This window comes from Macaca thibetana, chromosome X, assembly GCF_024542745.1.
Source record: "Macaca thibetana thibetana isolate TM-01 chromosome X, ASM2454274v1, whole genome shotgun sequence".
Lineage (NCBI taxonomy): Eukaryota > Metazoa > Chordata > Mammalia > Primates > Cercopithecidae > Macaca > Macaca thibetana.
In genome coordinates, this window is record NC_065598.1 from 24,407,030 (window position 1) to 24,420,813 (window position 13,784).

Sequence of the window (13,784 nt, forward strand, 5' to 3'; positions counted from 1 at the left end):
AATATATATCATTTGGTTTTGACTCCACACCTGCTGTGTGGATGCTGTGCATTGTCTGACACCTGTGTGAACAGAATTCTGCTGCACTTAAAAATAGCACAGGCCAGGAAAACATCTGAGCAGGTATAAAAGGTTTTTTTGGTCATGGCTAAAATATTATTGGCCACTTTTAGAAGTTTGATCCCAGTATTAAATTTTGTCCCTGCAGATGGTATTGGTTATGTGGAAGATGGCCGAGAGATTTTTGATGATGACCTTGAAGATGATGCCCTTGATGCTGGTGAGAAAGGTACCTACTTTTTGTTTTCCAGGATGTTGTTTTGAGATTTAAAGAATTCTCTAAAATTAGAGATGACTTGATACTCTGATAGTTTACGTTTGAGAGAAGGACCTAACTACCATTGTTATTAGGTATGGAATATGTTCTAATATGAAGAGAAGTATGGTTATGTGGAAAATTAAAGATAAAAAGCAGTAACAACACCAGGAAATGAAGTTTCATGTCTCTATTATCCAAGTAGTGTGGTCTTTACTTGTTTTAAAGTTTTCAATCCTATGGTCATTTAAAACTTGCTGATTTTGAGGGCTGCAACAGTAATTGATCTCTTTTAATTCCTACTGAAGTGATGTACTTAGAATTTTAGCTCTTTGCCAGTTGTATAGCACAATAACAAGGTTTAGAACTAGAGTAATCAGCTTGCTTTGTCTAATTGAAATTTAAAATAATATGGATGAATGTGTCAGATTGTCTTAGCTGTACAATCATTGGCAATTTTTTTTGAGTAAACAAGCCTGATTTAGTTCCTGTAAAATGAGAATACTGAAAATTCTCTTCAGTATATTTTTTTTGTTTAGTTTGTTAATTAGTCTTCTACTACCAAGTGGTAGATTGGGGTCAGCAAACTGTGGCCCTCTCACAACCAGTTTTTGACAAAAAGTTTTATTGAGATATAGTTCATATACCATACAATTCGCATATTTAAAGTATACAATTCAGTGGCTTTTAATATAGTCACAGAGTTGTGCAGCCATTACCACAATCAATTTTAGAACATTTTTGTTACCCCAAATGGAAATCATGCCTGTTTTTGTGTGGCTCTCGAGCTGAGAATAGTTTTTACATTTTTAAGCAGTATTTTAAAAATAAAAAATGCGACGAATATGTAACAAAAGAATATGTGACCAAAAGCCTAACATCTGTGCTGTCTTGCCCTTTACTGTCTGAATCCTCATTTGCAGAATAACATTTTGCACCTTAGTTTTCTCTCTCCTTCCAACCACATACACAGAGACTTTTTGCTCAGTGGACATTTTGAACTTCAGCAGTGACCTCCTAAGAGTAAGGATACTTGACTACTTAACCACAATAACATTATCATGATATCTAATATATTGTCTATATTAAAAGTTTCCCAATTAGCCCAATAGTATCTTTTAAAGCTATTTTAAAAAATGCAGAATCCATTTTAGTTTTCATGTCTCTATAGTCTTTTTTTAATGTAGAACGGCAACACCCGCCCCCCTCCCCCCTGCCGCCCTGGCCTCTTTTTGTCTTTCATGACATTGATTTTTAAAGGGACCAGGCTGTTTGTTTTGTTGAATGTCCCACAATCTGAGTTTTACCTGACTGCTTCGTTGTGCTTAGATTTCGGTTAAATATTTTGGCAACAATAAATATTTATAAATAAATGCTTTGTTTTTGTTAAGACCTACAATATAAAATTCTGTCCTTCCAATCGTTCATATCAGGGGCATATGATGTCACTTGTACCATTATTGTTGATACTAAGTTTGATCTTTTGGTTAAGATGATATTTGTCAGATTTCTTCCTTGTAAAGCTACTTTCCTCCCTTTTGTAATTAATGCAAAATAGGGGGTGATAATTTGAGACCATGTGTATATTCCATTTCCCCATGAATTTTTACCTAGTGCTTTTAGCATCTATTGTTGATCCTTTCCCTTCTTTTAAAAATTATTGCTTCAGACTCATGTATTTCTAAAAGATTTACTGTCATAATTCAGCAGCAATTATTATCATTTTTCCTTTTTATGTTCAAATTATCCCAGATTTGGCTGATAAGAGCCCCTTTAAGCCACCTCCTGTGTTCTTTTGACATGGCTCCATCAGTCTTTGAGCATTTCCTTGCTCTCTGGGCTAAGAGGATAAGATGTTCCAGGTTTAGCTTGTATTCTTCCTGCCCTAGACGTGGAACCAACCATTTCTCCCAAGAATCCTGGTTCCTTTTAGTGGGCAGTGGTGTCCAGATATGGGAGATGTGCTCATTGCTGTTGGAGTGTAATGGCTTCTAGGCCCTTTCAGTGAACAGAACAAGGAAATTATATATATGTCATGAGTTCATACGGATATATTTGATTGGTTGAAATCTAACATCACTGGATTCTTTATCTTCCCAATTCTATATTTGTATCTGCCTTCACCCTCAATGAAAACCCATGTCTTCTAAAATATACACAAAATAATGTCAGAATCACTAAATCATTATCTGTACTAACAACCTTTCTAAGTAAAGTTTATGATTTCTCTACAGTTTTATTTGTTCTTGGTATATATCCTAAGGGTCTGTAGTCAGACTATAGTGTTCAGAAGCAAAGTAATTCTTTAGTGTGTGTTGTATTAATTTACTACATAGGTTCATTTTTTGTTTGTATTCAAATTTCAGTTTTAAAAAATCCTTTTAATTTTACTTCTGAATATTGTAAAACATTTATATGTTTTAAAAATGAAAATCAGTAACTTTTAGTTTCTGGTTTATTACAAAAAATAAGCATATGTGTATTTTTTCTATGTGTGATGTTCTTTATTCTTCATTCATTTATTAGTTAAATTGGAATATGTGAACCATCTTCCTGGTTCTGCCAACCTGTATAATGTGGAAATTTTCTACACTGGTACCATTTGGTAGCAGTGTGGCTAATTGTGTATTTCTAGTTTGTGTGAGTCCATGAAGAAGAGAATGAGCTCATGTGCCACTTTCATTTCCCTGAACTGAGGAGGCCTATGTTAGAGTTATGGTTCTGTTGTTAATTGTCTGTGTCATCTCGAACGAATCCCATTACCTATCTGGACTTGAGTTTTTGTCAGCTGTAAATTAGGAGGTTGGACTGGACAGTGAGCTTCTCAAAGAAAGGACTCATGTCCTGGTAATCTCAGTGCTAATCACGGTAGTGGACTCAAAGTAAGTATGTAGTTTTGTTGAATAAACAATCCATCTCTGTGTTTCCATAGTCATCATATTATCTCTTCCGAGTAATACGTTAGTGAAAAGAATGATTTGATCTGGAAAAGAGCTAGTCTTAGAAATTTTTATTTCGTGCTTTGCCACCACCATTCACCCACAAGTCCCCACTGTTTCAGTGTCCCTTTCTAGGAGCCCAGTAAAGGTCACAAGATCCTAGGAAGGAAAATGGACTTCTGCAACACACTTTAAAGACTTACAAGAAATTACTGAGTTTTGCTTAGAAGTAAAAAGTCAAAGCTTTATGGTGTGGATCTAATTCCTGGCATGTTTTCAAACAGAAAAATGGCCGGGTGCGGCGGCTCACGTCTGTAATCCCAGCACTTTGGGAGGCTGAGGTGGGGCAGATCACCTGAAGTCAGGAGTTCAAGACCAGCCTGGCCAATATGGTGAAACCCTGTCTCAACTAAAAATAGAAAAATTAGTCGGACGTGGTCGTGGGCGTCTGTAATCCCAGCTACTTGGGAGGCTGAGGCAGGAGAATCTCTTGATCTCTTCAACCCGGGAGGCAGAGGTTGCAGTGAGCCAAGATCGTGCTACTGCACTCCAGCCTGGGTAACAGGACAAAACAAAACAAAACAAAACCACAGAGAAAAATATCAACCAAGTCCCAATGAAGAAAAATCAGCAGGAAAATGCAATAAAACAAAACAGAAACACTAAACTGTGGAAGAATTCCACCTCAAATGTTTACTTGTATTCATCTTTTTATCCTTCTGTCTAAATCCTACTAACCTACAATGGTGAGATTAAAGCCCTCTCATGAAGCCTTCCTTGCTATTCAAACCTCTGTTGACCTCCTCTGTTCATACACTGTCAAGACCTGCATTTTATATACTAAACATTTTGACTATTATATTCTGTTTTCAAAGTACTCCAGATGATACAGATCTCCTGTCTCACATTTTCACAAATGTCTTACAAACCTTTTCACAATATTAGGCCCATGGAAATACTTTTTTTTTTAACTATGGTAAAATACGCATAACATAAAATTTACCACGAGTGACATTTAGTATATTCACAGTGTTTGCAACCATCACCATCATCTTGTTCCAGAACATTTTCATCATCCAAAATGGAAGCCCCATATCCATTAGCAGTCACTCCCCAATCTCTCTTCCCCCAGAGCCTGACAACCATTAATCTGCTTTCTATCTTTATGGATTTGCGTATTCTGGACATTTTATATTTCATATAAATGAATCATGCAATATTTGATCTTTTGTGTCTGGCTTCTTTGACTTAGAAGATTTTCAAGTACGTTATAGCATGTATCAGTACTTCCTTTTTATTTCTGAATAATATTCTGTGTGGATGTACTATGTTTTGTTTATTCATTAGTTGATGGACATTTGGATTGTTTCTACCTTTTGGCTATTGTACGTAGTGCTACTATGAACATTTATGTACTAGTTTTTGTTTGAATGCCTGCTTTCAATTTTTTAGGGTACTAATCCAGGAGTGAAATTGTGTATGTTGTTCTTGTTGTTTTTTTTTTTTTTTTTTTGAGATGGAGTCTCGTTCTGTCACCCAGGCTGAAGTACAGTGGTCCCTTCTTGGCTCACTGCAACCTCTGCCTCCCGGGTTCAAGTGATTCTCCTGCCTCACCCTCCTGAGTAGCTGGGATTACAGGCATGCACCACCACGGCTGGCTAATTTTTGTATTTTAGTAGAAACGGTGTTTCACCATGTTGGTTAGGCTGGTCTCGAACTCCTGACCTCGTGATCTGCCCGCCTCGGTCTCCCAAAGTGCTGGAATTACAGGTGTGAGCTACTGCGCTGGTGTGTATATATATTTTTATTTCCTTTTCTTTCTTTTTTTTTTTGAGACAGATTCTTTCTCTGCCCTTCAGGATGGAGTGCAGTGGTGTGATCTCAGCTCACTGCAGCCTCTGCCTCCTGGGCTTAAGCTATCCTCCTCCCTTAGTGTCCCGAGTAGCCGGGACTACAGGCGCGTCCTCCCACGCTTGGCTAATTTTTGGAATTTTTAGTAGAGACAGAGTTTCGCCATGTTACCCAGGCTGGTCTCAAACTCCTGGGCTAAAGCAGTCTGCCCACTTTGCCTTCAGAAAGTGTTGGGATTACAGGCATGAGCCACGGTGTCCAGCCCCTTCTCTTTCTTAAACAAAAGATAATGTTATAGGAGTTTTGTACTTTGCTTTTTTCACGTAGCAAGATGTCTTGAAAATCACCCCATATTAGAACATAGAGAGCTTGCTTTTAATTATTTATTTTTATGTAGCTGCATAGCATTCCATGATAGGGATTGCACCATAGTTTATTCAATGGTTTCCTTGGAAGGACATTTAGATTATTTTGAGTAATTTGCTATTATAATGCCACATCCAATAACTCTGTGCGTATGGTGTTTTCCTCAGAAAAAATTCCCAGAAGTGAGATTGCTGGCTCAAAGAGTAGCTTCACATAATTTTTTTTTTTGAGATGGAGTTTTGCTCTTGTTGCCTAAGCTGGAGTACGATGTCGCGATCTTGACTCGCTGCAACCTCTGCCTCCTGGGTTCAAGTGATTCTTCTGCCTCAGCCTCCTGAGTAGCTGAGATTACAGGTGCCCGCCACAACACCCGGTTAATTTTTGCATTTTTAGTAGAGATGGGGTTTCACCATGTTTGCCAGGCTGGTCTCAAAATCCTGTCCTGAGGTGATCCACCCGCCTCGGCCTCCCAAAGTGCTGGGATTACAGGTGTGAGCCACGATGCCCGGCCCACTACACATAAAATTTTACTAGCTATTGCCTAATTCTTCATAGGACTTATCCCATTTTATACTTTCATGAACAATGTATGAATGTCTGTTTCCCTACAGCCTTACTAACAGAGTGTTTTCAAGCTTTTGAATTTTCGCCACTCTGATATGTGAGAAGTGGCATTTCAGTGTGGTTTTCATTTGCTTTTTTTTTTTTTTTTTTTTTTTTGAGACTGAGTCTCACTTTGTCACCCAGGCAGGAGTGCAGTGGTGCGGTCTCAGGTCACTGCAACCTCCACCACCTGGGTTCAAGCAATTCTCCTGCCTCAGCCTCCGAAGTAGCGGTGACTACAGGTGTGTGCCACCATGCTTGGCTACTTTTTGTATTTTTAGTAGAGATGGGGTTTCACTATGTGTTGGCCAGGCTGGTCTTGAACTCCTGACCTCGTGATCCGCCCGCCTCGTGGCCTCCCAAAGTGTTGGGATTACAGGTGTGAGCCACCGTGCCCAGCCTCATCTGCATTTCTTTTACATATGAAATTGATCATCTTTTCATAAAACATAACTATTTATATATGTTTGTGTTTACTGCCTGCTTTACTTTTGGGCTTTTTATCTTTTAATTTTTTAAAAGTTCTTTGTCAGGAAAATTGGTCCTTTATCTGTGATACATATTGCAAAAATTTTTATTCATTTTTGTTTAACTTGGTTTTCTTTTTTCTTGGTTTTTCTTTTTACACCAATTCTGGTGTAATTGAATTTATCATTTTTTTTCTTGCAAGTGGATTCTGAGTCATAGAAAGAGTTTCACTGCACCCAGATTGCAAAGGAATTGCTTTTTAAAAGGTTTTTGTAAAGTTTCATTTTTAAAAATTTTGATTTGTGATCCATTTGGTATTTATACTGGTTTACTTCTTTACAAATGGCTAGCCAACACTACTTAATAAAGTCCATCTTTTCCTTAGTGATATGGGATGCCACCTTCATTATATATTAAATTTCCATAAGTAATTGGGTCTTATTCTGGACTTTATGTTCTGTTTCATTTGGTCTATTTGTATGCCACTACCACATTCTTTTTTTTTATTTTTTATTTTGAGACGGAGTCTTGCTCTGTCACCCAGGCTGGAGCGCTGGAGTGCAATGGCGTGATCTTGGCCCACTGCAACCTCTGCCTCACAGGTTCAAGCGATTCTCCTGCCCCAGCCTTCTGAGTAGCTGGGATTACAGGCACACGCCACCATCCCTGGCTAATTTTTGTACTTTTAGTAGAGACAGGGTTTCAGCATGTTGGTCAGGCTGGTCTTGATCTCCTGACCTCGTGATCTGCCTGCCTCAGCCTCCCAAAGTGCTGGGATTACAGGTGTGAGCCACCATGCCTGGCCCACCACATTCTTTCAATTATTCATTGTCAGCTTGTTTTGAGATCAAGACTATTCTGGGATGAATCAGAAAGCGAGAGTAAAATTGACGGTATTAGAGAAGTTTGTAGGTGATTTACACATGGCCATAAGAGAAAACATATGGCAAAAGTTTTGTTTGTTTGTTTTTTTGAGACGGAGTCTTGCTCTGTTGCCAGGCTGGAGTGCAGTGGTGCGATTCTGGCTCACTGCAATCTCACCTCCCGGGTTCAAGTGATTTCCCTGCCTCAGCCTCTCGATTAGCTGGGACTACAGGCACGCCGCACCACGCCTGGCTAATTTTTTGTATTTTAGTAGAGACGCGGTTTCACCATATTGACCAGGATGGTATGGATTTCCTGATCTGCCCGCCTTGGTCTTTTAAAGTGTTGGGATTACAGTTGTGAGCCACTGCACCCGGCCGGCAAAAATTCTTCTTTAATGAGCAGATAGATGTCTCTGTGCTGTTTAGTGTTGATATGACATACTGTGTTTCTGGTTGCTGTTTCTCATAAAATAGAAATTAGGATGCCACCATGTCATAATTGGTAATCTCATTTCTTCATAGTTAAATTTTTTCCTATCAGATTCAGTATACTGCTAAAGAGATGATCTCATGAAGGCTACTAGGCTAATTTCTTGGTTCAAGATTAGCTTTATCTTTTTATTTCTGTGGGGAAAACAAAAAACCCCAAATTCTCACTTTTTAAAAAAGCTTTTTATTCATATTAACAATAGCAATTAAGCAGTCACACTTAAGTCTTGCTAATATTTAACTGGTATTTCATTAGTTTCTATAAAAACATTTAGCCCAAGTTTTCTTGAATTAAACTCATTTAAAATATTTTTTCCTACATATCTTGTATAAAATCTCATAGTTTTGTATGTTTTTTTTAAATTTTTTTTGAGACGGAGTCTGTCTGTGTCACCCAGGCTAGAGTGCAGTGGTGCGATCTCAGCTCACTGCAAGCTCCACCTTCCGGGTTCACGCCATTCTCCTGCCTCAGCCTCCTGAGTAGCTGGGACTACAGGTGCCTGCCACCACACCCAGCTAATTTTTTTTTTGTTTTTTTTTTTTTTAGTAGAGATGGGGTTTCACCGTGTTAGTCAGGATGGTCTCGATCTCCTGATCTCGTGATCCGCCCGCCTCGGCGTCCCAAAGTGCTGGGATTACAGGCGTAATGTATTTTTAATTCTTAACATTTTTCTTCCCGATAGAGATCAAGTGACTAGGCTTTTAGTTTTCCATTTTGATTTTTTGCTGATGCATGTTTCTAAATAATTCATATTCCAATAGGAAAAGATGGTAAAGCACGCAACAAAGACAAGAGGAATGTAAAGAAGCCCGCAGTGACAAAACCGAACAATATTAAGTCAATGTTCATTGCTTGTGCTGGAAAGAAAACTGCAGATGTGAGTTTCATGGTTTCCTTATCTTTTTTATTTTCCTTTGTGAGGTGAATTTAATATTTGATTATACAGATAATAGGTGCTCTGTATATATTTGAGTAACATTTTTCCAATTTCACTCACTAAGTTGGATGTAGATTTCTAAGTGAATTAAGGTACCTCAGTGATTGGAACTTGGGAAACGGAAAAGAAAATTGAACAGAAAAGCTGAATTGAGAGTGTGTTTAATTTTAGTGAGTAGCAGGAAGATCATGGAATAAGGGTGAAAGTAGAGAACGGGAGCTATAGATGTAGGAATGATATATAGACAGGTGGTTGTTAAAATCTGTGAATGTAGATGAACACTCAGAGTGAGGAATGAAGAGGCAAGGACTAACTGGTTAGGTTCTTCCTTTCGTACACATGTGTGTAGTTTTGGTGAGAAATTTAAGTGCAAGGCTTTCTCATGTTACCTTTCTTTATCATTTCCAGAAAGCTGTAGACTTGTCCAAGGATGATCTGCTAGGTGACATTCTACAGGATCTTAACACTGAGGTAAATGAATCGCCAGGAGTTGTAAAATATGCAGGGGATGTAGACTGAAGAAACACTCTAGTAATTATACAAAACAGACTATTGCCAGAATTTTTTTTTTTTTTTTTTTGAGATGGAGTCTCGCACTGTCGCCCAGGCTGGTGTGCAGTGGTGTGATCTTGGCTTGTTGCAACCTCCGATTCCCGGGTTCTGCTTCCCTGATTCTCCTGCCTCAGCCTCCCCAGTAGCTAGGATTATAGGCACCTGCCACCATGCCCAGCTAATATTTTGTATTTTTAGTGTAGACTGGGTTTCACTATGTTGGCCAGGCTGGTCTCAAACTCCTTACTTCATGATCTGCTTGTCTTGGCCTCCCAAAGTGCTGGGATTACAGGCGTGAGCCACCGCACCGGCCTGTTGCCAGAATTTTTAAAAATGTAAGGACACCAACAAAAAACCCCCACCAAAATACAAAGAAACCCCCTTCAGGTTGGTTTTATCCCACCATTTTAGGTGAGTATTTCCAGGTGTTAGAGCTGTGTGGTTATGTAGATAGGGATGTGTGGGTGTGTGTTTGAAGTAGTAGGAATATACCCAGGAGTCAGTTCTGTGAGTGCTCACTGCTGTGTTCAGTTGCTGTGGTGTATGTTCCCTAAATAGATTGAAGCCTGTCAATCTGCACAATCAGGTATAAGAGCCTTGTCTTGAATTCTGAGTGGGAATGAAGGAAGAGTGAGTGAACTATCCCTGATAGAACTCAAACAGGATTAGCTGCATCGTGAATTTGAAATTTGGCCATTTCCCATAAAGACTAAGCTCTCATTTAGAAGTGTACTTCTTTTGAAGTGACCATTAATTAAAATGACTTAACAACACCGCCATGTAGTTCTGTCTTGACAATTTTTAAATGTAATATTCTCAAAGGGTAAGTGAAAGTATGCTAAATTTTAAAAAGAAAAAATTGGGGAGGGGTAGATTTAATATCTATTTTAGTTTTCTTGTGATTTCTATAGTATCGTTGCTATAGTAACCACAGTACATGCACATAGATGGGAATGGGGAGGGGGGAAGGTAAAGAAAAGAAAGCTTTGCTTATTGGGCTTCAATGAGTGAAGAAGTATACTTTTTCTGTCTGTGGTAAACCAAGCATGGCAGTGAATATGTCTTACGTTTCCTTTTAGACACCTCAAATAACTCCACCACCTGTAACGATACTGAAGAAGAAAAGATCCATTGGAGCTTCACCGAATCCTTTTTCTGTGCACACCTCCACGGTAAAGTGTGTAGAGATACCTTCAATCTTGATTTATAGGATTGCTTTAAGCTTATTTTGTTGCTTTTCTATATGAGGGAAATACCTTTAAATTTGTTTTTGATTTTTGTTTTAAATTAGGACTCCCATTCAATTTATAGTTTCATGTATTTCAAAAATAGCATGTGCCTGCCTTTTTCATAGTAAATTTGCAGTAACTAGTGTGTGTTTATTATAGGTATTACAACTGTGGTAAATGCAATAATTTTCCTCCCAGAAGCAAGTATTTTTTTGTAAACCTAGGTAACAGTAAAATAATTGAAGCTGTTACATTAATAATACATAAAATCTTTTTATAAAAGGGAACTGTCATTATCTTTGGTCAGGGTAGGACAGTTGCATATTTTTAGTATGTAGGTCTAACTGACTAAATATTTAAAAACGTTTACAGGCAGTTCCTTCAGGAAAAATTGCTTCCCCTGTCTCCAGAAAGGAGCCTCCATTAACTCCTGTTCCTCTTAAACGTGCTGAATTTGCTGGTAAGTGTGATGTCAGGCAAGAATTGCAAGAGTGTTGAGTGGTTTCTGTCAAAGATGGAGGCCCCATGATGGAGGAGGTAGAAGAAATTTTGAAGGTATTGTGATGGCAAGTTTAAATGTGAAGATTTGAATTCATAAAAATTTCAGTAAAAGTTAAAAAACCCAATTTGGAGATTAAAGAGAAATGCAAACATAGTATAGAAAAGGGACAGGCTGCTATTTTAGTGTTGGATAAGCCCTTGTGCACCTTTGTGTGCCTTTGTGTCATGGCACTAGCACATGATAAGAATGTGTGATGATGCCTACAGGCGAGCCTATACAGGTCGAGAGTACAGAAGAAGAGCAGGAGTCAGGGGCAATGGAGTTTGAAGATGGTGACTTTGATGAGCCCATGGAAACTGAAGAGGTGGACCTGGAACCTATGGCTGCCAAGGCTTGGGACCAAGAGAGTGAGCCAGCAGAGGAAGTGAAACAAGAGGCGGATTCTGGGAAAGGGACCATGTCTGACTTGTAAGAGCATTTTATGACTTTTCTGGCAAATAGGACTACAATTTTTCTGTTGGATTTTGAAAGGTTTTTGAAAATGTGATTTCTGCAGAGGAAGATTTCTCCCAGATGTCTCCTGTTGGGACATTGATCAAGAAGGTGATAGCAGTTTCTCAGTGCAAGAAGTTCAAGTGGATTCCAGTCAACTCCCATTGGTAAAAGGGGCAGATGAGGAACAAGTATTCCACTTTTATTGGTTGGATGCTTATGAAGATCAGTACAACCAACCAGGTAATCATACATAAGGTTAACTGTATGCCTTTAACTCAGAGTAGGACCTTTCCCTTAAATATTTTATTTTTTGTTTCTTTTTGTGTTGTCTTTTTATTTAATCAATTTATTTCTGTTTTTTTTTTTTTTTTTCCTTCGTCCCTTAAATACTTGAGTGGTTGTAATTAGCTCAGGTCAGGCCCTACCCTCACTTAACATGTATTGTAAGAGAGTGACATTCATTCATTGTAAAGTGAATGCGCCACCCTGATGGAGAGGAGCTATGGTGTGAATAATCCTTAAAGATGCTTATTCCAAACATCAGTTACATATGGTTTTGGAATGTGTGTTTGTAGTTCACTATTGATGTATCTGAAGTTACAGGAATGCACTTTAATTTAAAGGGAATCAGTCATTAATTTGTGTGTTTCTTCAGCAAATTTCAATGCCTATTGTGTGCTAGGCACTGAGATGGGATGAATAAGCTGGACAAATTCCCTGCACTATAATGGAGCTTATGTTCTAGGAGGGTGGCAGTGGGTGGGGGCACATTAGCAGTAAATGAGATAAATTGATAAATGATGTAAAGAAAATTAGTTGGGCAATGGCCAGGGGAGGCTGTCTGAGGAAATGACCACTGGACTGAGATTTGAGGTATTTGCAGAGCTGATAAAAGGGCATTTCAGCTTAACGAGCCAGTACTAGCAAGGCCTAGAGGGAGGAAGGAAGAGGCCTGTGTGGTTGTAGCATAGTAATCAAGTGACAAGATTGGTATACAGTGAAGCTGGAGATAAAGACAAAGGCCAGATAATATAGGACTCTGAAAACCTCTAAGGAGTTTGACTCTTCTAAGAGCAATGGGGAGGCATTGGAGGGTTTTAAGTACAGGAGGTGGTAGTCACATAATTGGGCTTACATTTTAACAGGAGCAGTGGTTTGTGTGTACGTGTGCACACACACGTGGAGGGATAGGCTGGTGTGGGGTAATGGGGAAGTGTGGAAGCCCTGGAGATCAGTCAGTCCAGGGCAGGGCTGCTAGTTACTTGGACCCTGGTGGCTGGAGAGGAGAGAAGTAAAGGCATTTGACATGTCTTTTGACACAAACTTGTTAATGGATTGGATGGGGGAGGTGACAGAAAGGAGGAATCAAGGATGATTTTTAGGTCATCCTAATGAGCTAATACTGTGAATTCTTGACTCACAAAAAGCTCGGAGGCTGTTCATTGTGGCTCTTGAGCCCATCTTCATTGTGGGACTGTGCATTGCAAGATCTGTCGGATTAATGTTAAATACAGTAGGCACTCTTAAACAGAGTTGTCTTTATATAGATCCTTTTTTGGATCTGTGGTACATGCAAATAGTGTATTTTTCAAAGCGGTTTCCTGGAGGCTGTATCTAGCGAAAAGAGAGGGAGTACCTAGATGTCAGCAAAGCAAGCGTATGAGTAAATTGAAGGCCACATTTACCTTAGAGATAATCAGGCATTGACTTTAACTGGAAAAATGTTAATGATCTCTGGCAGGGGTGGTGACGGTCAGAAACATTAATATGCTTCTGCTTATCAAATATATATAAACTCTTGAGCCACTTGAGTAGCACACTGCCATGTGTTAGTTTCTTAGGAAAAGATATAATCAATTTTAGAAATGATATTTTAACCTACTTTAGGACAAAATGATTTGATTAGATCCCCTCACCTCTTTGACTACTTTGTTACTCTGTTGGAAGGCTGGCAAGTGTGATTACATGAGACTGAGCAGATGATTTCCCATCCATTGCTGAAACCCAGGGCTGCCCCATTGTACAACCTCAGGGAATACCATTTTCACGTGACCTTCCTGGAGCACAGCAGTGTGACTGGTATTACCTGGAGCTGGGCAGCACAGTGGCCTGGCTATCCCAGTATTACTCCCTGTGTTTTGCTGCATCTGCTTAATGCTGTATTTCATTC

General features: G+C 39.0%; 1 protein-coding gene across 2 annotated transcripts in view; it reads left to right on the top strand.

The window, feature by feature from the left end:
* POLA1 (DNA polymerase alpha 1, catalytic subunit) overlaps positions 1-13,784 on the top strand; it is a 308,663-nt gene that overhangs the window by 10,609 nt on the left and 284,270 nt on the right. For both annotated transcript variants that reach the window (XR_007722739.1, XM_050777347.1), the window contains exons 4-10: positions 209-289; positions 8,661-8,776; positions 9,245-9,307; positions 10,468-10,560; positions 10,990-11,077; positions 11,386-11,587; positions 11,676-11,854. Coding sequence is in view for 1 of the 2 variants with exons in the window: in XM_050777347.1 (XP_050633304.1) it covers positions 209-289; positions 8,661-8,776; positions 9,245-9,307; positions 10,468-10,560; positions 10,990-11,077; positions 11,386-11,587; positions 11,676-11,854 (822 nt within the window). In the remaining variant the exon portion in view is untranslated. The remainder of the gene's footprint in view (positions 1-208; positions 290-8,660; positions 8,777-9,244; positions 9,308-10,467; positions 10,561-10,989; positions 11,078-11,385; positions 11,588-11,675; positions 11,855-13,784) is intronic.